The sequence below is a fragment of the Narcine bancroftii genome, chromosome 10 (genome assembly GCF_036971445.1).
Source record: "Narcine bancroftii isolate sNarBan1 chromosome 10, sNarBan1.hap1, whole genome shotgun sequence".
Classification (NCBI taxonomy): Eukaryota; Metazoa; Chordata; class Chondrichthyes; order Torpediniformes; family Narcinidae; genus Narcine; species Narcine bancroftii.
In genome coordinates, this window is record NC_091478.1 from 88,549,390 (window position 1) to 88,575,570 (window position 26,181).

The 26,181-nt window shown below is 39.4% G+C and overlaps 1 protein-coding gene across 4 annotated transcripts in view; it reads left to right on the forward strand.

The window, feature by feature from the left end:
- The window catches only part of LOC138744891 (NLR family CARD domain-containing protein 3-like), a 48,411-nt gene extending 25,245 nt beyond the window's left edge, over positions 1–23,166 (forward strand). For 3 of the 4 annotated variants that reach the window (XM_069901697.1, XM_069901700.1, XM_069901698.1), the window contains 7 exons: positions 4,471–6,196; positions 8,640–8,726; positions 12,510–12,593; positions 13,603–13,686; positions 16,367–16,450; positions 18,799–18,882; positions 19,947–23,166. In XM_069901697.1, the coding sequence (XP_069757798.1) occupies positions 4,471–6,196; positions 8,640–8,726; positions 12,510–12,593; positions 13,603–13,686; positions 16,367–16,450; positions 18,799–18,882; positions 19,947–20,031 (2,234 nt within the window). In that variant the 3' untranslated portion in view covers positions 20,032–23,166. The remainder of the gene's footprint in view (positions 1–4,470; positions 6,197–8,639; positions 8,727–12,509; positions 12,594–13,602; positions 13,687–16,366; positions 16,451–18,798; positions 18,883–19,946) is intronic. The other variant, XM_069901699.1, reaches the window with a different exon arrangement.
- Positions 23,167–26,181: the final 3,015 nt, after the last annotated feature.

The window sequence follows — 26,181 nt, forward strand, 5'->3', positions numbered from 1 at the left end:
CACGAGGACAACTTCTTCCCCTCTGCTGGGAGATTCCTGAATGAGCAATGAACCATAGACAGTCAGTTGCTTTTTTCTTTTTCTTGAACAATTTTTATTCATTTTGTCATGTGGTTCATATAAATATTTGCACTGTGATTTTCCTGGAAAACAATCCATTTTGTGACGTGTTCATGACCATTGATTCTGATTCTCATACGTTAAAACAAAAATCAAACTTTAAATAGAAAAATTACAGCACAGAAACAGGCCATTTTGCCCCCTCTAGTCTGTGCCAAGCCACTTTTTCTTTCCTAGTCCCACTGACCTGCACTCAGTTTATAACCCTCCATACCTCTCCCATCCATATGCCTATCCAAATTTCCCTTAAATGTTGAAATCAAGCCCACATTTGTGGAACAATTGTAGTGAGAGATCTCCAAACATAATCCTCAACCTCAGGACATAATCTCTCTGAAGGTGTTATCTTCTCCAGTCCCAATCACACCCCCCACCCCTCCCCCCCCAACATTTTTCCATTGAGATCATTAAGTGTGTGATATCCTCTACTCACCATCAACAATCTTCCACCCCACTGCATGTACAATTGCACAAGTACACCAACTAGTTTTACCAATTCCCCAGCTCCAAATGCCAATTTTATTATCTTCACGGATTACAAAGGTGGTGTCGGTTTAAGGAACTTTTTGGATTGGATTAAATGAAAGGTGCATAGTTGTTCAGTATAAATTGATGAGAATAGTTGTCCAAAGTACTCTTGAGTGAATCATCTTCATGGAGAAAGAATCTCTAAAACTCTACAGTCTCTGATGTTCCTTATTCTCAAGATGGAAATGTCAAATATAAAGAGTTTTAAGATGAGAGGGAGAATGTTTCAAGGAGATTTACAAGGCAAGATTTTTTTTTAATGCAATGCCTGGAACATGTTTCCCACAGGAGATGATGGAAGGAGATGTGATAGCAGCATTTAAACAGGCATGTGAACAGACCGGGAACAGAGGGATATAAACCATGTGCAGGCAGATGTGCAATCTAATTGGCATCATAGGTTGAAAAGCTGTTTCTATGCTGTACTGCACTGTTCTATATTCTTGGCAGTGCCAGAGATGGTGGCAGTATCTGTTGGCACATCCACACATACTTTAGACAGTGAATGATTCATATGCCATTTGTTACCTTGTTTTTTATTGACTATAAAAGTACTTTAAAGGACAGTTTTACACCAGTTTTTGATGAATTTATTCTAATCATGCACCCCAAATTATATTCCAGCAGAGGTTAGATTTTTAGTTGGAAATATTAACTGGATATAATTTCTGCTTTAAAAGAAAATGAGAGCAATATCTTAAAAACTACCAGTGATATCAAGTATCCAGTTTGGTAAATTGATTTTTAAATAAAAAGTTCTTCCAATCACATTGAAAAGGTCCTCAAGATTATCATGATCCATTCTCCAAATCAGCCAGCTCTCCTGCCTTCTCCCCATTACCTTGGATTCTCTGACTATTCAGGTTCCGATCAATCTCTACCTAAAATACACCTACTGCCACGGCTGCCCATGGAGGAAAATTCCAGAGGTCCACCATTCTCTTGCTATATAAATTCATCCAGGTCTCTGTTATAAATGGGTACCCTTCAATCCTGAAGTTGTCCGGTCTTGTCCTCAACTCCTCTACCATGGGAAACAACTTTGCCATGTACTCTGCCCAGAATTTTCAACATTCAAAGTGATTTTATGCTGTCCCCCCATCATTCTTCTGAACTCCAAGAGCCATCATACGTTTCTCAAGTGCATTATAATAATGTACTTCATTCCAGCAATCAGTCTTGTAAATGTTCTCTGAACCCTCTCCAATGCCAGCACATCCTTTCTTAAATAAGGAGGCCAAAACTGTACCCTGTACTTCAAGTGAGGCCTCCCCAGAGCCTTACAAAAGCCTCAACTTTGCATCCCTGCTCTTGTATCTTATTCTTCTCAATATGAATATCAACCTTCCATTCACCTTCTTCACCACCAACTCAACCTAGAGGTTAACCTTTTGGGTATTCTGCACCAGAATTCCTGTCCCTTTGCACTTCCAAATTTTGAATAATCTCCCCATCCAAATAATAGTTTTCCCTTTTATTCCTTCTACCAAAGTGCATGATTGTTCACTTTCCAACAGTGCCTTTCATTTTTCTCTACTTTGTTCATTCTCCTAATTGATCTAAGTCTCTCTGCAGCCTCTCCATTTCCTCCTCGCTATCTATTCCTCCATCTACCTTTGCATCATCTGCAAACTTAGCCACAGCAATTTATTCCACATTCCATATCATTAATATACAACGTAAAAAGAAGTGGCCTCAACAATGACCCTTGCGGCAGACCCCTGTGGATCCCTTTATTCCTACTCTGTTTCCTGCCAACCGGCCAATGCTCTATCCTTACAAGCATATCTCCTGTAATTCCATAGGCCCTCATTTTGTGAAGCAGTCTCGTATGCGGTGCCTTTCGAAATTCCAATTATGTAGCATCCACTACATGTCCTTTTCCTGACTTGCTTGTGGTTTCCTCAAAAAAATTGCATTAGTTCTGTCAGGCAAGATTTTCCCTTAACAAATCCATGATGATGTTGGCCTATCATGTCATGCATCTTCAGGAACTCCATAACCTCATCCTTGACAATCGACCAACAACTTCCCAACCACCAATGTTGGATTAACAGGTCTACAATTTACTTTCTGCTGCTTCCCCTTCCATTTTAAATAGTGACGTGACCCTTGCAATTTCAAAATCATGCCCAAATCTATTGATTCTTGGAAAATCGTTTTTAATGCTTTACAATCTCTACATCTTTCAGAACCCAAAAGTGCATTCCATCTGGTCCAGGAGACCGATATACCCTTAGACTTTTCAGCTTCCCAAGCACCTTCTCTCTGGTGATCATGATTACTCATGCCTCTCTTCCCTGACACCCTTTGAATGTCCTGTATCCTGTTTATGTCTTCCACGGCAAAATACTCGTTCACTTCCTCTGCCATCTCCATGTCTCCCATTATAATTTCTCCAGTGTCATTTTCTATTGCCCATTCAGAGCCAGCTCTTCAGCGCTTGACGTCCTGCTTTGCGGAAACTGCCAAAATGTTTGGCCTGGAAGTCAGCCTGAAGAAAACTGAGGTCCTCCATCAGCCAGCTCCCCACCATGACTACCAGCCCCCCCACATCTCCATCGGGCACACAAAACTCAAAACGGTCAACCAGTTTACCTATCTCGGCTGCACCATTTCATCAGATGCAAGGATCGACAATGAGATAGACAACAGACTCGCCAAGGCAAATAGCGCCTTTGGAAGACTACACAAAAGAGTCTGGAAAAACAACCAACTGAAAAACCTCACAAAGATAAGCGTATACAGAGCCGTTGTCATACCCACACTCCTGTTCGGCTCCGAATCATGGGTCCTCTACCGGCACCACCTACGGCTCCTAGAACGCTTCCACCAGCGTTGTCTCCGCTCCATCCTCAACATCCATTGGAGTGCTTACATCCCTAACGTCGAAGTACTCGAGATGGCAGAGGTCGACAGCATCGAGTCCACGCTGCTGAAGATCCAGCTGCGCTGGATGGGTCACGTCTCCAGAATGGAGGACCATCGCCTTCCCAAGATCGTGTTATATGGCGAGCTCTCCACTGGCCACCGTGACAGAGGTGCACCAAAGAAAAGGTACAAGGACTGCCTAAAGAAATCTCTTGGTGCCTGCCACATTGACCACCGCCATTGGGCTGATATCGCCTCAAACCGTGCATCTTGGCGCCTCACAGTTTGGCGGGCAGCAACCTCCTTTGAAGAAGACCGCAGAGCCCACCTCACTGACAAAAGGCAAAGGAGGAAAAACCCAACATCCAACCCCAACCAACCAATTTTCCCTTGCAACCGCTGCAATCGTGTCTGCCTGTCCCGCATCGGACTTGTCAGCCACAAACGAGCCTGCAGCTGACGTGGACTTTTTACCCCCTCCATAAATCTTCGTCCGCGAAGCCAAGCCAAAGAAAAAAAAGATATCTACTCTTGCCCATTTTTCACCCTTAATGTACTTTTATTAAAAAAAGTTAGTATTCTTTTTGATATTATTTCCTTTCAAAATTAATCTTTTCTAATTATCTTTTTGGTTGCCTTCTGTATGATTTTGAAAGCTTCCCAGTCCTTTATCTTCCCACTAATTTTTGCTTCCATATATTCCATGGAACATATAGTTTCTATTGCTTTATTTATGTCGAAACCTCCATTGCCTATATTCCAATTATCTGTCTTCCAATAAAATCTTTGTTCTTGCAAGGCCACGTCTTGTGGCAAACATTGTCGTATCACCACAGGATAATTATTATTTCATTTCTCTGAGGTTGATTTAATTTTCATGATTTGTGCGGAATGTTTTCACTGTGTTCCCATTGTTACCACTGTTCATTGTTCTGTCTTTTGTAATTACAGAAATTTCTGAAGCAGTGGCTAAACATAAACTCACATTAAAGGCACAAATGGAGAGAATAAAACCATACTTTGCATTTGATAACTCTAGACCATTGTTACTGGATCATTTTACCAACCTTGTTATCCTCAATGCCCGAGAAAGGAACAAAATAGAACACGAGCTGCTGCAGCACAGAGACTATACAGCATGCGAGCACATAGACATGAAGCACCTATTTTCACCTTCTGACCCTTGGAAACAACTACCACGAGTCACTCTAGTGCAAGGAGTGGCAGGTATAGGAAAAAGTGTAATGATTCAGAAGCTCGCTCACAGTTGGGCATGTGGAACGCTGTACACTAGATTTTGTTTGTTGCTATATTTCAATTTCCGTGAGTTAAACACCATCACTAAGGAAATCAGTCTGACTGAGCTCATTACGTGTGCTTACCCTCATCTGACAGCATCATGCAAAGAACTCCTGAAATTTCCTGCCAGAATTCTATTTTTACTTGATGGATTGGATGAATTCAAATGGTCTCTTGAATTTAATGTTCAATCAGTTGATGAACCATCCATTGCTCAACCCATCAACCATTTGATTGTAAGCATCATAAAGGGAGATCTTCTTCATGGCGCAACTGTTCTTGTCACATCCCGCCCAACATCCATTGACTTAGACCACAAAACCTATTTTGATCGATGTGTTGAAATATTAGGATTTTCCACAAGAGAAATCGCAGCATACTTTCGGAAGTGCCTCAAGGATAAAAAAGTTGCCAATCATGTCTTCCAAACTGTGAAGAGCATCGATTCCCTGTATGGGCTCTGCTATGTCCCAGCATTTTGTGACATCCTGTGCTTCTATCTCCATAAATCTTTTCGCTGCAAAGGCAAGTGGTCCAATCTGTCTTCATTTCCTCGGACTATCACTGATTTGTTTCTCCGATTCACCAAATGTTTACTGGTGCAGACCAAGGATGAGGAAGAAAACCCTGAGTCCTTCTGCATAGAAGACAGTCAAGATAGAAATGAAATTCTTAACTTGGCACGACTTGCATGGGATGGAATCATCAATAAAGTTATAATATTTTCACCTGAAGACATTGAAAGGAACATCTCTCAAAAGGGCAAAACAACAAATGCCTTCTGGAAGAAAATTCTCACCAAAGAGAGCATGGAATTGATGCATTCTCACATTTGGCAGTTTTTCCATTTGACTCATCAGGAATTTTTTGCAGCACTCTATTGTACTTCTGGCGTGGATCATGTGCACCAAGCCTTCAATTCAAAGAGCAACACATTTGAGTTTGTGTTGAGGTTCACAGCTGGACTAATCTCTCACAGCAACAGAAAACTTGTCAAACAGTTGATGCCTGAACATCAAGTTGAAGAGAGAGAGGTCTTTTTGGCCATTGAAAATGCTGCTGCTGTTGATGTTCCAAAAGAAGACCTCCTGACACCTGAAAATGTCAAAAAATACACATCACACAAAAGACAAAAACTAATAGCCTCTCATTGTTTGCATGAAGCAGCAAATAAAGATCTAACAAAACTAGTTGCTGCCAAAACCAGTGATATTGTAAATTTTTCTTATATATCTTTGAATGTGACCGACTGCACAGTGATTGGAAACCTTCTTTCACATCACACAACTATTGAAACTCTGGAACTGGATGGGTGCAAAGCTGGAGCTTCAGGTTTACAAAGATTGGAGTCTGTGTTCTCTAGAGTCAAAACACTGAGGTATTGAAGTTTTATTGTGTTTCTTTAGGCTGTGCAATTCAATCTGAAATATAGTAAAACCCCTGTTATCCGAAATTCAAGCAATTAGCAAAAAAATTGCAGAAAGTAAATAGGTAAAAAATATGAAAGTTTAAAACTTTTTAACAATTGTGCAACATTCAATTTCAGGCAACCGGAAAATTCACTTATACAGCATCTACCAATTCTCCATAGGTGCCAAATACTAGGGATTGTACTGTAAAAAGGTTAAGTAGGTATTTCATACAAATTGTGTGATCTCTAATTTTATGTTCAGATTAGTGTCTGATGCACTAATACCCAGCAATGCCCAATGTCATCCAACAGCGGGGAATGCATACTGGGTCACCTGCAATTTTGCCTCTGTATGCCACATGTTGGTTACGTGTGTAGAAACAGATCATCATTGTGAGTCAATGTTGCATCAATGGAATTTGCCTGAATATATGGAAGCTGCCTTTAGTCATAGAGTCATAGCATCATACTTCAAAAAAAAGCAGGCCATTCAGCCCAACATCCATGTCAACCAGTGGTCACCCATCACCTAGCACTTAACCCATAGCTTTGTGTACCTAAGCAATTTAAGTACTCATCCAGATGTTTCTTAAATGCTAGTAAAAACATAGAAATACTGGAGGAACTCAGCAGGCTCACAGCATCCATAGGAGGAAAAGATAGATCAGGAGTGACCAAACCATGGCTCATGAGTCACATATAGCCCTTTGACATATAATGTGCAGCTCGCAAAGCTCCTGATGCCCCGACTGCGGACATGTTACACCCTAGTTCCCAAAGCCCTAGCCCCCTTCCCATCCGAGCTCCCAAAGCCCCAACTGTGGACACTCACCTAAGCCCTGGCTGCCCGCCCATCCAAGCTCCATGCAACCTGATTATGAATTCTCACCTAGGCCCTGGCTGCTTGCCCATCTGAGCTCCCAACACCCTGACCACCTTCCCATCCAAGCTCCTGACACCCAAACCATGGAATCTCGCATAGGCCCTGGCCACCAGCCCAACCAAGTTCCCGATGCTCTGAATGACACAGGTACTTCCCGCGGTCAAAAGTAGTAGACACCCTAAATTTTACCCTAAAGATTGGTCCACAAATTCAGCAATTACATCCATATATATGGTATGTGTACTTTTTGATTATTGAAACTAATACAAATTAGCATTTTAAAAACTACATACATTAATAAATATTATATACATGTATTTCTTAATATTTATATAAAATTTTTGTAACAAAATGTACATGTAGGAGTAAAACATATAATATTTTTTCATGCCTTACGGTTCTCAAACATCTGAAATATATTGTGGTTGTTGCGTTAAGCAACTTTGGCCACCGCTGTCTTAGATATAAAAATTTCTTAAATGCTCTCAGCCACGTAGCATCAATCATTCTCTCAGTGCATTCTCAGTGCTTGCATCTCTCTAAGGCTGCTCTTGTATCCACTTAATTTCCTTCTGTACTCCAAATCCATATCCCCTAGTTTTATCTACCTCTGAAATAGGGGAAAAGTTCTTGCAGTCTGCCTTATCTTTACCCATTAGAATTCAGTGTACATCAATCATGTCCCTTCTTAACCTTGTCTGCTTTGGGGGGAAGAGACCTGTTTGCTTCAGTCTCTCCGCAAAACTGAACCGCTCTATCCCAGGAATTGAATCTCCACTGCACCCTCTTTGGCTCCATCACATCCTTTGAGCACCGAACGTATCAGCACTCCCTCAGGCACATCTGACACATACATCCCCTTTCCCTGTCCTCACTGGTGTGAACACTGTCCCATTATCCCTCCACAGCTTTTCTGACACTCCAACCCCATTGCTTGTCCCCTGACCTGACAACCTGGTCCCAACCCAGTGACCTCTATCACAGCCATCCCATCCTGATTACTGACACCCCAATACTCCAGCAGCCACCCATCCTTCAATCTTGTTCCTAAACTGCTCCTTTGGACCAGGCCTACCTCCTCCAAAAATATCATATCCAAGATGCATCCTCCCAATATTACCTTCATCGCTTCAACTTGAGTTTTTATTTGCATCCAAGATAAATATTTTTGATCTTTTTTTTTTTTAACTTCATAAGGATTGGAATATTGATGCAAATTCTTCCTGTTAGAATTGAATAATGAACAAGAGGCAATAAATTATAATCTTTAAGCTATGGAAAACTATCTGCACACCATCAATAGGATTATGAATTATAGATATACAGCACGGTAACAGGCCCTTTCAGCCCATGAACCCATGCCGCCCAATTACACCCAATTGGCCTACAACCTCCGGTACATTTTGCAGGAAACCAGAGCCCCCAGGGAAAATCAGTGATTATAATTCAATCATCATTGATTGAAATGTATATTCATTGTTCACATTGGGCACCAAATGATAATTATTGTTTCATTTGTATGGACAGTTTAGAGGGGAACATGCTGAAGGACGAAGGAGCAGAGTTGATTGCAAATGCACTGAAAATTGAGACGTGTAAAATAGAAACCTTGAGGTAAAACTTCCACGTGTTTTCCATATTTGTGTACATTTAGATTGATAAAGGATTGGGCTTTTATTTTTAAAAATTAGTACACTCGTAAAATTTAAAATGAACAAAGAATTTATAGTTGTATGAAACTAGAACATGAAAGGATGTGGAATAATGAATAAAAATAGGCTTAAAGTTTCACTGCTTAAATGTAGCAAGTTATGAGTTCATTAGCTCCGAGCTATTGCCTCATAAACATGTTTTAAAATTCTTAACATAAACATGGAGATTGTGATCCTTTTAATTGTGAAAAATTATTGTTGTCATTTTATAGTATTGTGATTAATACTGTGACGTAATGAACATTGGGAGGTGTTACATTTGGTGATGTGAAACATAAAAATTGGTGGATAGAATCGTACAATTATACTGTATTGAAATGGGCCATTTAGCTCAATTAGTTCATTATCTCCAGAGGATGTGCATTGCCCAGCTCTTGTCCTAAAGCTTTGCGTTCCTGAACAATTCAAGTGTTCATCCAGATCCTTCTCGAATGCTGACCGCAATCCACCATCATCTATTCTTTCAGACAGTGCTTTCTAGGTGCTCACCACTCTCTGGGTGAAGAAGGTTCATATCCCCTGTAAATATCATCCTCTATGTTCTCTAGTTGTGTCCACATCTGCTGAAGGAAAACACAACAGTCCACCCTATCTCTCCCTATCACTTTTATATACTTCTACCTTGTCCCTTCTAGACCTCTTCAGTTCTGGGGAGAATAGACCCTGCCTCTCCAGATGTTCCTCATAACTGAACTGCATTATCCCTGGCAAAATTCAGGTGAATCTCCTCTGCATCCTAAATCTATATATTCTGAGGTAAGTAGCATATGAATTGAACATTAAAGAGATTTTTTTGAAAAAAATTAGTTATTAATCATGATAAATCATACAATAAAGATACAAACAAATAAAACATAATACATACATGATATTTTTAACCCTTAAAACCCCCCTACCCTAACCCACCCACCCACCCCTCCCAACCCCACTCAAAACTACCCCAAAAGAAAGGGGGGAAAGAAAGGAGATCAATTAACATAGCACTCTTCAATTATTTGCCATGGTTTGGAGCAACATCATCAATGCCTGGGAAAATGATTAATAATTCAATCCCATATATTCCAAATACGGGCTCCAGGTTTTAACAAAAAAGGAATAATTATTGCGTAAATTATATGTTATCTTTTCCAACGGAATACAAGATCTCTTTTCCAAATGCCATTACTGAATACTCAAATTACTCTCATTTTTCCAAGTAGTTGCCAAACATTTACCAGCCACAGCCAAAGCCAATCTCAAAATAGCAATTTGAAATTTATTTAATTTTAACTCCAAACTCAATTTCTTAATATAACCCAATAAAAGTACCAAAGGATCAAGTGAAATTTTGAATTTAAAAACAGCTTTTAAAAGTTTCTTAAATTTACGCCAAAAAGGTTTCACCGTCTCATATAGCCAAGTAGAATGTAAAAAAGAACCAAATCAGAAGAGATAAACTTATATTTCCTTAATTTCTCTGGAGTTAAGTATAACTGATGAAGAAAATTATAATGAACAAATCTATATCTTACATTTACAATTTTAGTCATACTCCCCTCACACAAGTTCATCCAATCATCCTGAGAAATAGATGTGGACAGGGCCCTGATCACTTCTCGCATTCTAGACAGAAAGTCTTAAAATCAATTCTCTGTCCTGATAACGCAAACATCTGATCAAAATAGAATTTGGAGCTTGACCAGGAAGTAGCTTCCTTCTTATTGCTCAGTTGGATCTATCCAATTCCAGATCATTCGAGAAATATGCTATTCCCAAAACCTTGGGAATCCCCTTCTGAAAAAACTGAACTGGGTCCAGACCTTCAAAATCTTCTGGAAGATCACCGATTTTCACATTATTTCTCCGACTCTGATTTTCCAAAGCATCAGTCTTCTTCAACAAATCACTTTTCTGAATTTCCCAACCAGTAAATGAATCGTCCATCTGTCCCATCCTTTCTTTACATTGGTCCACATCATCTTTACAATCAATAAATTCTTCTTCAATCTTCTTAAATTTATCCTGAACCTTATCCACTGCTTTGAAACATTTTGCCACATCCATTTTAATATAAGATATTTCCCCCTTCATTTCAGCAAATTGTTCCTTCATAACTGAAAATCCTTGACTCATTTGAACAGCCATGTTCTCCATTTGTTTAAACAAATCAATAGATAAAGTTGGTTCTGAAGGGTGAGGATCAGAGTTTAAAGTTTGCCTCACCATGGGCCTACCCTTATAGATAACTGTATTCTCCTCCTCCTTAAGTTGTTCCTCCTCTTCTTCCAGTCTAGCAATGTCCACCTATTCCTCCTCCGTCAACATGGAGGTTGCCTCGACCTGAATATGGGCACAGACCCCACCCCCACCCCCGTCAGTCCAGGGAGGTCAGGTCTCCCCGCATCCTGGGCCATATCGGGTGTAGTGCGCTTGCGCAAAGTTTCATGCATGCGCAGTTGTTCGACTTGATCGGGAGGAGGTCACCATCGGGCACCGGCACCATCTTCCGCAGCAATGCGTGAAGTCGGCGCTGGTGTAGTATGCACCTTACCAAAGAACTGGCGTTGCTGTCTAGTCTGAGAAGAAATTGAGTCCAGAGGCTCCACCTGCAAGGTAGGCTGAGATTCTTCAGTAATTGTTAACTGTTTAATAGCCATTTTCTTTGCTGGTTGAGCTTTAGTTTTCCTCATAGCTGCTTGTAGAGTACTTCAACAGTATAATCAACAAGTTCTAAAAATATTTTTAAAACTTTAAAACAGGTTTTGAATAGAAACATAGAAAATAGGTGTAGGAGTAGGCTATTTGGCCCTTCAAGCCTACACCGCCATTCATTATGATCACGGCTGATCAGTACCCGGTTCCTGGCTTCTCCCCATACTCCCTAATCCCCTTGACCACAAGGGCCAAATCTAACCTACACTTAAATATTGACAGGGAACCGGCCTCAACTATTTCCTGTGGCAAAGAATTCCACACATTTTCCACTCTCTGAGAGAAGAAATTTTTCCTCATCTCAGTCCTAAAAAACTTCCCCCTTATCCTTAAACTATGGCGCCTGGTTCTGGTTTTTTCCCAGCATTGGAAACAACCTTCCTGCGTCTAGTCTGTCTAAACCCTTAAGAATTTTATAAGTTTCTAAGATCCCCCCTCAATCTTCTAAATTCCAGAGAATACAAGTCTAGTCTATCCAACCTTTCTTCATATGCAAGTCCCTCCGTCCCTGGTATCAGCCGAGTGAACCTTCTCTGCACCCCCTCCAAGGCAAGGATATCCTTCCTCAGATAAAGTGACCAAAACTGCATGCAGTACTCCAGGTGTGGTCTCAACAAGGCCCTGTACAGCTGCAGCAGGATCTCCCTACTCCTGTACTCAAATCCTCTCACTATGAACGCCAACATACCATTCGCCTTCCTCACTGCCTGCTGCACCTGCACGCCCACTTTCAATGACTGATGCACAGCAAGACCCAAGTCTCGCTGCATCTCCCCTTTTCCTAAACAGATACCATTTAATAGTTCTGCCAGTTCTCCCTACACCATCGCGCCACACCTACCAAAGATTGCCTAATGAGGAATATATCCAACCAAGTTGTCATTAAAGTGAAGGTGATGATTCAGATGATGCACAATTGCATTTGGATATCATCGAAATCCAGATCTGTGTTGTAAATAATACAGCAACACAATCGCTGGAATCTTCTTTGCAGGTTGAAGCACAATTCCATCGGTGAGAAAGGGGCAGCACAAATTGCAGAAGCTTTGAAAACAAACAGCAGGCTGGAAGTACTGGGGTATGTATTAAACCAACTTGTCGACTTCTTTGGAGCTCTCCTAAATAGTGGCAAGTTCTATTTATAGGATACATTAAATATAGAAGGATGCTTCAAAAAGTTTCATGCAAGCATTAACGAGCAAAAATTGAAATGGAACCACAAAAGGAGAAGTTAGGTCAAATTTTGATCAAAAAGGTGGATTTTAAGGAATATTTGTTTTTAAAGAAGGAAGAAGAGAGGTGATAAGGTTGAGGAAGGAAACCCTAGAGAGGAATTAAAGTACCACACCACAGAGGAGACGCTGGCAGCGAAATAGCATTGTGTAGTGAGCCACTGTTACAGAGGTAGAAATAAGCATTCTTAACAATTAATACACATTGGTGCAATGTATATTTATGTATTTTTTCATTTTGTTTTGACATGTGCAAGGGGTTGATGGCAAAGAAAGAATTTGTGATGGAACTAAGATGAAGGTTTCAGCCTTTTCACTTTTTATTTTGAGAAACTTTCTGCTTATTCAATACTAGATGCCAAACAAGGGACTTAGAAACTGTGATGTGCTCAAGAGTGCTGAGAAGGGGCTAGATGCCATCATTATAGATTTGGAAACAGATGCTTGATGTAGAAAACTGTTGCTTAAGGAATGCTTGTAGATGGGAAATAGAAGTGGCCAAGGACAGATTATTGGGAGACACCAGTTCGCAACGCAGGAGAGAGAAGCCATTGCTGGTGATGCTATAGAGACCATTGGAAAAGTAACATGAGAATCAGACAATGCAGGTCCCACCCAACAGTACAAAGATGAGGGTGTGGTATCAAAGGGCTGTAAAAGATGAGGAGGGAGAGGTTACCTTGATCACATTCACCTGCGATGCCAATACTAATTTTAAAAATTCAATCACATTGTTCTCTAAAATCTTTGAAGAAAGAAATGTGGGGCAAGACTAGAGGTAAATGACATTGCAGCTGCAGAAGTTGTATTACTGATATCTCCCTAATTTTATCTATGTCACCTTGCCTTCATTAGGTTGCGAGCAAATGTTGTCGAAGCCAAAGGTGCCAAGTTATTGGCTGAGGCCCTGGAAATCAATTCCACACTGAGAGTTCTTGGGTATGTTGCTCTTTTTCCCTTTTCCTGTTTACACGCGATAGTTTGCCAGATTACAGAAGTTCAGGGCAGCACTTTTATAACTTGTTTTAAAAACTCCATTGTTCCTAGATATTGGGCAACAAAAATTTTCATTGTAGCTTGTGCTATCCATGTTAAAAAGTGTTTTCAGTTTTGTATTTTATTACGTGACCTAAATTAACTGAGATCAAAATGTAAGCTCGTGTACTCATCTCTAATTAAAGTCACAATTCCATCATCAATCAATTAATAATAGAACTACCATATTTGACAGCATACAGGACCCCACCCTCTTTTTCCCAAAAGAATCACCTCAAAAACCACCACTATATGCAAAGGTGACTTTTTGATGCCACTATTTTTCAAGAACCTGGCAGGAGGAAAGTGCTCAAACTACTCACCCGTGCTTTCCGGAGTTGCCATCGCTCTCTTCCCCTGGTAGGAAGGCTCACTCTCTCCCTCCTTCCCACCCGCCAGCTCTCTCTCTCTCTCTCTCTCTCTCTCTCTTGCTTCCTCCCTCTTGTCGCTCACTCTCTCCCACAGTGGTTTGAGGGGAGCACTTTGTTCAGCAAGCAGAGCTCCCTGAACAGATTGAATGAAGCACAGGGGTAGATGGCAATGAGCAAGCAGCTTGCTCGGGGGTCCCGTTGCTCGCTCCCTCTCTCCCTTGCTATCTCCCACAGTGCTTTGAGGAGAGTGCTGGGCCTCAATGATTAGGCTCATCAACAAAGCCTGATCATTGAGGTCCAGTGCTCCCCTCAAAGCACTGTAGGAGAGAGCGATTGATGAGAGGGAGGGAGCAAGCGATGGAACCACTGAGCAAATTGAATGAGGTAAATACACTATGTGACAGATTATGTTGTGTTTGTATTGTATATAGATATTTTTTTGGAGATAAATTGGGGCAGGTTTCTTAGTGTAGGTCACATACAAACACTTCAAAACAGATCTCATTTAAAATACTGGAGTTCCGCTCAAGCCAGATAGGGCGGCTCCTGGGGGCCTTGCAAAAACTTTGGGGAGTGCCCAAGAGACTTCACTAATGAATTATTGTTTTGAAAAGCAACGGATGAAAGAGATGAGAGGAGTAGTTCAGAGCAGCAGTCTGCTTGGGAGTGCAGCTTGCTGTTCTAAGAGGCCATATGGTTTTGCAAGTAGAGTGAGAGAGAGAGATCGATCAGTTCTGCAGTTATTACAGTCAGCAGCAACAGCTGGGACTGGAACAGGACAAGCTGGAAGGCTTGAGGAAAAACCCCATTTGGAAGACGGGTTGAGAATGTTTAGTTCAGCCTGGTCAAAGCCCTTGTGGTCCTTACAAGTGGAGAGGACTGGCTGCCTAATGTTTCACTTGAAATAAGGGAAACAAAAAGGAACTCTGTGGTGACCTGAAAGAAAGAGGTTATCATCTGGAAAACTCTGATGGAACAAGTTTCTTCGGCAAGACACTGATGTGGCTGATTAAAAGGGATCAGTTTGTGTCTAGGAACAACAAATCTCTCTCTGAAAACCAACAAGAACCTTCCTGAGCGGTAACCATTTACCTTTCAAGCACCAAAGCCTGGTGAACTTTATAAATGTTAAATCCTGTGCACAGTATAAGAATTGCCTGCAACAAGTAAACTTGCAAGAATGAGAAGTGAGATTGGACTGTGAATCAATTAACTTCTCTAAACTTACACACACATTACATACATGTGCGCTTAAGGGGGTTAGTTAAGTTAATAGTGATAAGTTAAAGTGTGATTCTGTTTTCATGTTTAAAGATAATTAAAAGCAACTTTTGTTTAAGTATCCATTTGTCTTGGTGAATATCTATTGCTGCTGGGTTTTGGGTCCTGTGGGCTCATAACAACTAAAACAATTTTTTACTGAAATCTCACACTAAAAATGGGGGGTGAGGGCCGGCAGTGGGGTTCTTGTATGCTGTCAAATACAGTTGTGCCTTAGATTTGCTGAAATATATTATCTAAAAGTCCATAAATTGTGCAAGATCTCCATCATGTGCTCATATCTTTGTATGGGACAGACCACCTGGCTGAGCATATTACTCTCATGGACTCTCCCTGCTAGGAGTTCCCTCTGGAAAATTCCAGAATATACAGCATTTTGATGGAAGTTGCTGAGCGGAACAGAGGCATACTAATCTTCATGAAGAGGAGAGTGGGTCAAATTGGTATCCTCATGGAAAACCATTTGACAAAAATTGAGGATGGTGTTTTCCAGGGCAAACCTTTGCCACGGGGAAACAGGCATAGGTACACCTAAGATCCATTGTTGCATGAATCATGATTGATGTCATTCTATTCACAAGGCCCATGCAACAAGTTTCAAGGTGCAAATTTTGTCAGGATGAATCTGGAGGGAGTGATCATAGGTGAATGGAAGGAACTCTATGGCCATGAAACCATTTCCTGTTGACTGTGCTTTTTAACATGGAAACGCCCAATGAAAGCTCACTGAATGGGTTCAGCTAAGAACACAGATCAATTTTGCTCAACAATTTGATTCCTCACAACCAATGCCTATACCTGATTCCATATAATTTATTTGACTTCTGAGAAAAACGCAATGATGTTTCTGCCTCTCTTTATCTTGAGCTATCTGGGGAATTTTTGTTTTAAAATGAACAATAATGTATTTTTATTCCTTTGGACTAACTCAGCCTACAATGTAACAAGATAGGCGACCAAGGCGCAATGTACATGGCACAAGCAATTGAAAGAAATCGTAGTTTGGTTGAATTACGGTATGGATTAAATCTGAGATCTCACATTAAAACTTCTCCCAGCTTCCCCCTTGCATGCACACTCACCTGCAATAATTTTTAAACTCTTAGTGCATTTTTGTTGATTTTTTTTTCCCTTTAATTAAGGGTTTGTGAGCTGTTCCATGTCTTTTTTATCCACTCTTCAACTGACAGTTCCCTTCTTTTTCAACAGTTGCTGCATGTCATGTATCCTCAGTAATAAACTCCCTGGAGTTTGCTTTCCATTTTCATGTTAAGTGCCATGTTTAATTCTCTTCCCATCTGATGGATGATCTTGTCTAATCTCTAATCCTCTTTGTTTTAGTTTAATTTATCTCTCTGCAATTTATTTGTGCTAATGTGGTAATGGCTTCTTTATACCTTTATTTTTCTTCTTGAGAGTACTCTTCCCCTTTCTCTAATCTCATTACATTATGATCAGAACTGATATCTGTCTGCTCTTTACCCTCTCCCTTTGTAACCTATCATTTTATTTCTCACTCCTTCTGTCTCCTTTCTCTTGACAGCCACAGCCTTTTAAAATTAGACATCAGTTTATCATTGGTTTGGATCTTCTGTTGATAAGAGAACAGCCCATCTCAGCATGACCATTCTTCCAGCATATAGCCAGGAAGAATGTTACACTAGGAGGCTGGCTTCCTCACAGTGCACTTAGGGCCTCTCTGCTCATAAGTGGCCAAATCACTGTGAGGCTTGACCCTTTGCTCACTGGCAGTACAAGCTCTCATTGAAACTGGTTATAATTTATCCAAAACACCTAAAAACTAAATAATAAAGATTATTATAAAACATTAAGATAGTTAAAAACATCACTCACACTTAAAAACAATTGAATATATTGAAATAAACTGAATTATATCAAATAATAATGTCAGCTTACCCAGTCATCTTTGCATGCTATGCATGCACCAGTTTAACTTGATGTGGGCTTAGTGATCAATTTTCCCAATCCAAGGACTGGGAAACCTGAGGAAGCTCTCATTTCCTGATGGCTCCATGAGAACATGGCACTTGCTATAAGTTTCTATAAAGGCCTGCTTGCTCTTCCATGTTCCGCACCTTTGCCAGTTGAGAGCTTGAAAGTCAACAAGTCAAAAGCTCAAGCCATCTTTTAAGTGGAAGGTCTCCCCAGCCAAGTCATGATTTAATTCACCACCTTTTTTTTTTAACCTGTTTCCATGTGGAAATGTCTTGTACAGTAGATTCACCTTTTCAAACTCGTTTCAGTTGTTCTTTTCCATTGCTTTATTTTTAATTGAGTCAGTTGCAATTATAGGATCAATCCCACAACAGACTCAATTACGAAATCATTGCCTTGACCAACAAATCATAAAGGTATGATTAATATTCCTGTGATTAAATAGTGGGGAGGAGGGCAGGTGAGATCTGGTCCTGATGTCCCACTCACCCAGAAAAAGTGTACATGTAATACATCACCTCTCCTTTCTCGGGGTCATGATCACTGTCTGGCTTGCCAGGCAGGTGGTCACTGCAAATGGCCTCTCCTACATTACGGCATCCGAGGCAATACCTTCTCATCGGTGTCCCCTGTTTTCACTGAGTTGCTGCTCCATGACACAATCGAATGTTCAGCAGTATAACTGGATGGGTCAGCTGGGCTCAGCCTTCATCAGCCAGCTTAAGAGAAGGAAAACTGATTTCAAACCCAGGCAGATGGGCCTCATTAGCCTCGTAGGCCATCCATCCAGGAGAAGGACACTCCAACGTAACACCTAAAACCCGGGGACCTGCTGTTACTGTCCCAGCTTGCTAGGCCATGGCAGATAAATGCCAGGTGTTAAGAGTTGGGCCAGCACTGCACTCCACCTAAAAGATCCATTGTGCAGGCTCAAAGGACATTTCCTAAATTTTCATTCACAAAGCCAAGCCATGAATTAAAATGTATCATAACAAAAACAAAGTGATGAACTATTCAGCAGGTCAGGGTACATCTTTGGAAGAGAAAGCGAGCTAAAGTTTCAGGTCGAACACCATTTCAGAACTCTTGGTTCTAACCAAGCATCTTTGTCCTGGAATATTGACCCACTTCTCTGCCCACAGATGAGTCCATCCTTATGAGTAGCTCTAGCATTTTCTGTTTTTTTTTTAAAAGATTTCCAACATCTGCAGTTGTTTCTTGATTGTCAGTTAAACAGTTCAACTTTTTCAGTCAAGCACTGTTCTTTACATAGTCGCTCTTCCAGCAAGGTCCACATCCTAAAAAAATGAATAAATAAATAGTATAGTGTGCAGAAATATTTTATTTAATTTTTGCAATTCACATTTAACCTGTTATTTTATGGTACAAATAAACTGGATGTGTGCAGACTTGGAGGTAATGAAATCACTGACAAGGGGAGTGATTACTTCAGAAGAGCTTTAGAAGTGAATAGTACGCTTGAAGAATTATGGTAAGAATTTTGTTTTAATCGTTCATATGTTTAAAGGGTTATTTTGGGGGGTTGAGGACTGTACACAGAGGGCTGCTATTTTATTGAACAAAGCAATCCATTAAGTAGCAGATTATATTATTAGGACATCTGTTTGTTGTAATTGTGATCAAATAACTGAAAAAATTTCATTTCTGTTAATAATGAAATGTTCTGCAGTGTGTAGAGCAATATAAGTTGCTTCTTTAAAATGCAATTGAATTGAAAAAGAAAATACTAAAACTATGGATGCTTTAATGTTTCTATATTTAAATTTTTTTTATTCATCAATATTTAAAGTTAAATTTAAGTTCAGCCACCAAAGGTATGCAATAGCACAGCCTGTATTTGAAAACATAACATGAGATATTAATCAAGAAGATGGACTCGGTTTATATATTTAAAAATCATATTTTAAATATCTGAAAAATAGATCAGTATTACAAAGAAAATATTTTTAGAGTCTACCACAATCTTTTTCACAATGAATTAAAGGAAATGTCACATTGTTTATGTGTGCTTGTTACATGCTGGCAGAAATTACTGTGAAGGCCTCCAAAGGAAACAAATAACATATGCTCATGGGAAGCAGAGGAACTGAAGCTGCTAAGATCTCGAGCAGGCAATTAGAAGCTGAAAAACTCAGCGAGTCAGGGCAGCATCCACGGAGAGAAATTATCAATTAATTTTTTCGAATCAGATCCCTTTCTGGAGAGTCGCAAAAGAGGTCTTGAGAAAGGCTCCTTACCTAAGTGTTGACTGCTGGTTTCTCTCCAGGGATGCTGGCTGATCTGAGTCTCTCCAGCTTCTCATTGTTTAGGCAACACGTGCTCAATTAAAGGAAGTTGGAGAAAAAGTTGGCTGCAATACATGGAGCCAACCTTTTCTGTTACTTTAGTTGATGAAAAATTGAACCGATTCCATTGTACATGAAAACTTCAGACATTTTTATTAGAAAATTACCCTTAAATGTACTGTTTGGGGATTTGCCACATCTAATATTGAATATAAATTTTGTGTTCTTCTGATTTTTTTTAATATTTTAGGATTCTGGTAAATAACATTTCAAGTGGTGAAAAGAAAAGATTGACAAACGCCAGATATAAGAACCCAAATCTTCGATTGAATTAATTTTATAAAATAACATGTATAGTTTGCACTTAAAGGTTTTTAGAGCCTATAAATTTCCAGAAGCACACTTTTCTGTTCAAATATGTGCTCTGACTTACCTGTCTTCCTTGGCAAATTGTTCTAAAATGAAGCCTCTTAAAATGTTAAGTGCAACGAAAGAACTATATATTTGCTGTTTAAAAATAGTTATCACAACTTTTATATTTGAATGACAATGCACAACAAAGTTCAAATTTCAGGAAGCTTTCATCAATTTACAAGTGTAATGGATTATTTTCTATTGCATTTAAATATCTTTTAAAGGAGATAAATTGTGAGGGTTTTTATAGTGTAGGTCACAAACAAACGCAAGCACTTCACAATACAGATCTCATTTAAAATGCCAGAGGTCTGCTCAAGCCAGACAGTCTAGGCTCCTACTGCCTTTGGAAAGACAATGGAAACTGCTTTGCTGAAGGACTTCACAAGTAGGTGTTAATTGGACATGCTGTGGAGTAATGGATTATTGTTTTGGAAAGCAACAGATGAAAGGACTCAGAAAATTGGGTCCAGTTCCGCAATCTGTCTGAATGCAGTTTGCTGTTCGAAGGTCATATGATTTGGCAAGCAGAGAGGAGACCAAACAGGCTTTCTCTAAGAGAGAAAGAAAGAGACTGAGAGACTGCTGTTTTCTGCAGTGGCCGTCGGAAGCTTGTTTGAAACCCCATTTGGAAGTCAGTGTAGGTAGCTGCCTGCAGACCGCCTCACACTTCGTGCACAGCGTTGCAGCTGGTTTTTGGGGTCCTCTGAACGCCATAACATTTTATGGGGGCTCATCGTTTAGGATTTGAACATTGCAATTTGATGATTTATTAGTTGATTGGGTTTTTTTTTGCAAGCTATTTTGTCTGGAATTTGAACTTAAAGCTGGTACCTGGAAAAATGGCAGCAATGGATGTAGATACATTTTTGTTACAACCATCACCTGTAGAGCTGCGGAGCAAGAGAAAAGAGGAACTGATAGCTGTTTCTAAGGCATTGAATATTGCTGAAGTTAAATATTGGATGAGAAAAGTACAGATACAGAGAATTATAGTGAAATATTATATGTGAAGGAAAATTTGTTGAAGAAGACAGAAAATTTTCCAGAGAATAGATCTTTTGAATTTCAATTGGAATTGGAGAAATTGAGGGTGCAAGAAGAAAGAGAGAAACATAATTTTGAGTTGCATAGACAACAATATGAAGCTGAAAAGCAAAGAACAGAGGCTGAGAGAAAAAGGGTATATAAGTTAGAGGAAGGTGAAAGACAACGAGGAAATTGAAAGGGACAGACAGTTTCAATTAGAGAAGTTAAGAATGGAGATAGAGAAAGGTAAGAGAGCTGAGGCTATAACTCCTGGGGAGAGGTGAATCTAGTGCCTCCTTTTGATGGGGGAAATATAGATACATATTTTCAGCTTTTTGAAAAGGTTGCTGAGAGCTCGAGATGGCCAAAAGAAAAATGGCCTCTTATGCTTCAAAGAGTATTGAAAGGAAAAGTACAAGTTGCATACTCTAGCATGACTGCAGAGCAAGTGACAAATTATGAAACTGTTAAGCAAACAGTACTGAAAGCTTATGAGTTGGGTCCAGAAGCATATAGGCAAAAATTTAGGAGTTTGGTGAAAACATGGAATCAATCTTGTATGGATTTTGGTCTGAAGAAATCTGTGTGTTTTGACCGGTGGTGCACCTCAAAAGGAATAAACAATGATTTTGACAGATTGAAAGAATTAATATTAATAGAGGAAATTAAAAGGTGTGTCCCAGAGGAGATTAAATTATACCTTTATGAGAGAGATGTGGGGATGTGGCAGCAGGCAGCTAGATTAGCAGATGAATTTGCTCTGATACACAAAAGTACATTCCAAAATAAATGACATTTTCAGAGAGCTAATGTGGAACAGATTAATAAACCTGTTCATAAGGTTTAGTATGGAGCTGGATAGTAGGCCTGAAATAAAGTCTGGAGAAAATGTTAAAAGAAAAGATGAAGGAAAGATAGGAAAGGTCAGAACTTCTGCATTTGTATGTCATTTTTGTAAGAAACCTGGTCATGTGATTACAAATTTGTCTAGTCTTGAAAAAGAAAAGAGAAAAACAGGTTTTACCAGAAGCATGTATTCAAACAGTGGAATTTAAGGAGCGCAGACGTGCCAAACCTGGTAAGGAGGTCATGGATGTTTTCAATCCTTTTGTGTCAGGGGGCTTTGTCTCAATAAAGGAGGAAGAACCACAGGTTCCAGTTAAAATTCTTAGAGATACTGGGGCTGCTCAGTCATTGTTGTTGGGAAGTGTTTTAACTATGGATCAAAGGGCTGACACAGGAGAGACAACTTTGATTAAAGGTGTTAGAGGTGAGGTAGAATCAATATCGCTTCACAAGGTTGTGCTGAATTTAGAATTAGTCAAAGGACCTGTTGTAGTAGGAGTAATTCCAAAGTTACCCATGCAGGGTGTTACAGAGTTCTGTGTTGTGTATTGGCCTATGTGTTGTGTGGTTTTATGTTAAAAAATGACAGTTTGCCTTAGAGAGCCAAGGTGAAGATGGACTGCTGAGAGAGTGAAAGACAGACTGAGCATGTGCAGAAAATGATCTAAAAATTTCTGGACTTGGATGATAAACCACCACTGGGGGGTGCTGTGGAGTGGAGGAAGGCCCAGAGCATGAGTCATGGTCTGGAGGACAGTTTAGAATGTTGGGATTTCAAAAAGGGATGAATATTCTGAAGGCAGCCAGAAGGATCCGGGCCAAGCCAGTGGTTCCTCTCTCTGCAAGCAACACAAGAAGACAACTTCAAATTTTGTGCTCTCACTCTCTCTCAAAGATCTTTTGGCTTCAGTTTACCAAACAAACTGAATTTTGTTTATGATCTTTGCTTCAGTTGAGATCAAAGTATTGTGAGTCTTGTGTCTAAGTTTTTCTGTGGGCTGGTTAGAAATATAACTTATACTTTAATTACATATGTTATATTTAGGCTGGGGAATTTATTAGTTTTACACTGTTATAGAAATTTGCATAGTAACCAGTGGGCATTGTTATAAAAGGGGGGATTTTGAATTAAAGTTTGATGGTGATTTTTTTTTTGTTAATAAAGTTATTGTTCATCTTTACCCCTGTGTGATATGTCTTCTTTGTGGTTGCTGGTTTGATCTTGTAACAAGGGTGTTTGTTTTTGTTGGGAAATGATTTGGCAGAGAATAAAGTTGGGTCAGTTTTAAGATTGACAAATCGGCCTAGTAAGGATGAGGTTAGAGATGGTGAGGATATATCCTGCATGTGTGGTAACTAGGTCTGTTACAAAGGAAATTATGATAGCGAAGAAAATCCAGTTGATAGAGATTTGACCAGTACTTCTGAAGTACTTTTGAAAGAACAGGGTCATTGTGAGAGTGAGGATTTCTTTTTGTCAAGGAAAGAGTTCATTCAGCAATAGAAAATGGATGCAGATCTTGTTAGCTTAAGGGAGAAAGCAGTAACTGAACAGGAGAGTGAAGAAATGGCTTGTGGATATTACTTAAAAGGTGAAGTGTTGATGAAAAAATGGAGACCTCTTGATATTCCTGCTAATGAAGAATGGGGAGTGATTCATCAGGTGGTTATTCCTAGAAATTACTGAAAGGAAATATTAGATCTAGCCCACAGTACACCTTTGGATGGTCATCTTGGTGTAAAGAAAACTATGAATAAGATTTTGAAACAATTTTTCTGGCCTGGTTTTAGGAAGGATGTTCTAAGTTGGTGCCAGACATGTCACGTTTGTCAGGTTGTGGGGAAACCTAATCAGGGTCCTCCAGTGGCTCCATTACAACCTATTGCTGTTGTTGGGGAACTTTTCACTAGGGTTATTGTAGATTGTGTAGGTCCCTTGCCGAAAACTAAGTCTGGTAACCGGTATAACAATTATGTGTGCAGCGTCAAGATTTCCAGAGGCTATACCACTGAGAAATATTAAAGCCAAAGGTTGTAAAGGCTCTGGAAAGATTTTTTCACTGTGTTTGGACTACCAGAGTGATCAAGGATCTAACTTTATGTCTGGGTTGTTTCAACAGTTGGTTTATGAGTTGGGAATAAAGCAGATCACTTCATCTGCATGCCATCCTAAAACTCAGGGAGCTTTGGAAAGATTTCATTGTACAGAGAATGGAAAAGATTGAGATGAAGGTATTAATTTATTGTTGTTTACAGCAAGGGAGGCTGTGCAGGAGTCATTAGGCATCAGCCCCTTTGAAATTGTGTTTGGACATCAAGTTAGAGAAACCTTTAATGTTGATAAGTGGGTTAATGAGGATGTACAGTTGAATTTTCTAGATTATGTTTCTAAATTAAAGGATAGGTTACATAAAGTGTGGACTTTGACTCAAGAGAATTTGGAAACGGCTCAGAGTAAAATGAAGCGTTTATTTGACAGGAAAGCTCAGGTGAGGAATTTCAAAAAAGAAGTAAAGTTTTGATTTTGTTTCCAACACATGACAATCCTTTGAAAGCTAGATTTTTTGGACCATACACAATTAAATCAAAACTGAATGATGTTAACTATGTTGTTAACACTCCAGATAGAAGGTATAAAACTCAAGTTTGTCACAAAAATATGTTGAAACCTTATTACGAGAATAAGGTTAGTGGAGAACAATCTGTATCAGAGGTGTTGGCTGTTGACAGAGTGGAGGAAGTGGTGGATCATAAGATTATGGAAACAGAATCTTGTGAGGGTAACCTTAAAGAAACCATGGTTCCTGTGCACCTGTCTAACTCAACAATTTTGGAAAATTTGGAAGAAAAGTTAGGCCATCTTAAGTTACAAGAGCAGCTGCAGTTGAAATAATTACTTTTGAAATGCACAAATTTGTTCCCTGATGTCCAAAAAGGACATCAGTGATTTACCATGATGTAGATGTAGGAGAGACAAGTCCCATAAAACACCATCCATATAGAATAAACATTCAAAAGGGTAAAATCAAGGATCAGGAGGTGGAATATATGTTGAGGAATGACATTATTAGAGCTTGGAACTCAGATTGGAGTTCTCTTTATATTCTGGTACCAAAACCAGATGGAACTGTTAGGTTCTGTCCAGATTACAGGAAGTTTAATTCAGTAACGAAAAGAGATGCTTATCCTATTCCAAGAATAGATGACTATTGATAAGATTGGGAAAGCTAAATTTCTTACTAAGGTGGATTTGTTGAAGGGTTACTGGTATGTGCCTTTAACTGAGAGAGGAAAGAATATTTCAGCTTTTGTAACTCCAACCGGTTTATACGAGTATAATGTGTTACCTTTTGGCATGAAAAATGCCCCTGTAACATTCCAGAGGATGATTAATTTGGTTATCCAAGGGTTAACTCATACAGATACTCATATTGACGAATTAGTCACAAAATGTGACACATGGGAAGAACATCTAAGGCAATTGGACAAATTGTTTGCAAGATTATCCAAAGCAAATTTAACTGTTAAATTTACACAAAGAGTCAATTTGCAAATTTACAGTAACATACTTGGGTCATGTAGTTGGTCATGGCAAAGTTACACCTATTCAAGCTAAGGTGAATGCAATTTCTGAGTTTCCTGTTCCAAATAGCAAGAAAGCAGAGAGAAGGTTTTAGGAATGGCAGGATATTATAGGAAATTTTGCAGAATGCAATGGAAGTAAACATTTTTTTAATCCAGTTTTGAGCTATTAAAGAAACAAAGAATTTAATTCTACAAAAATGTACTATAGAAGAAGGGCTAAAACTTTATCTTATGCTATCCAGCCACTTTGAAAATATTTATTCCTGGCAGATAAAACATTTTTTAGTTGAACCAGAAAAAGCTAAACAGTTTGCTGAACAGTTGCCAGAAAATCAACAAGAAAAAGTGGAACAAAAGGACATCTGAAGTTGATATGCATAAATTTGTTTTGATTCAAAGAAATCTTACACTGTACTTATTATAGATGTTAAGGATTTGATTGTTTTAAGGTTTTAATTTTTTTGAAAATTTGTTTCTATATTTTCTGGGGTGAGGGCTGGGGAAGAAAGACAATATGCTGCAAGATTAGGTGACAACTTGTTTATACCACAACCCAAGATGTTAAGGGAGTTGTGGTTTTCTTACAAGTTAGTAAAGACAACTCAATTGGG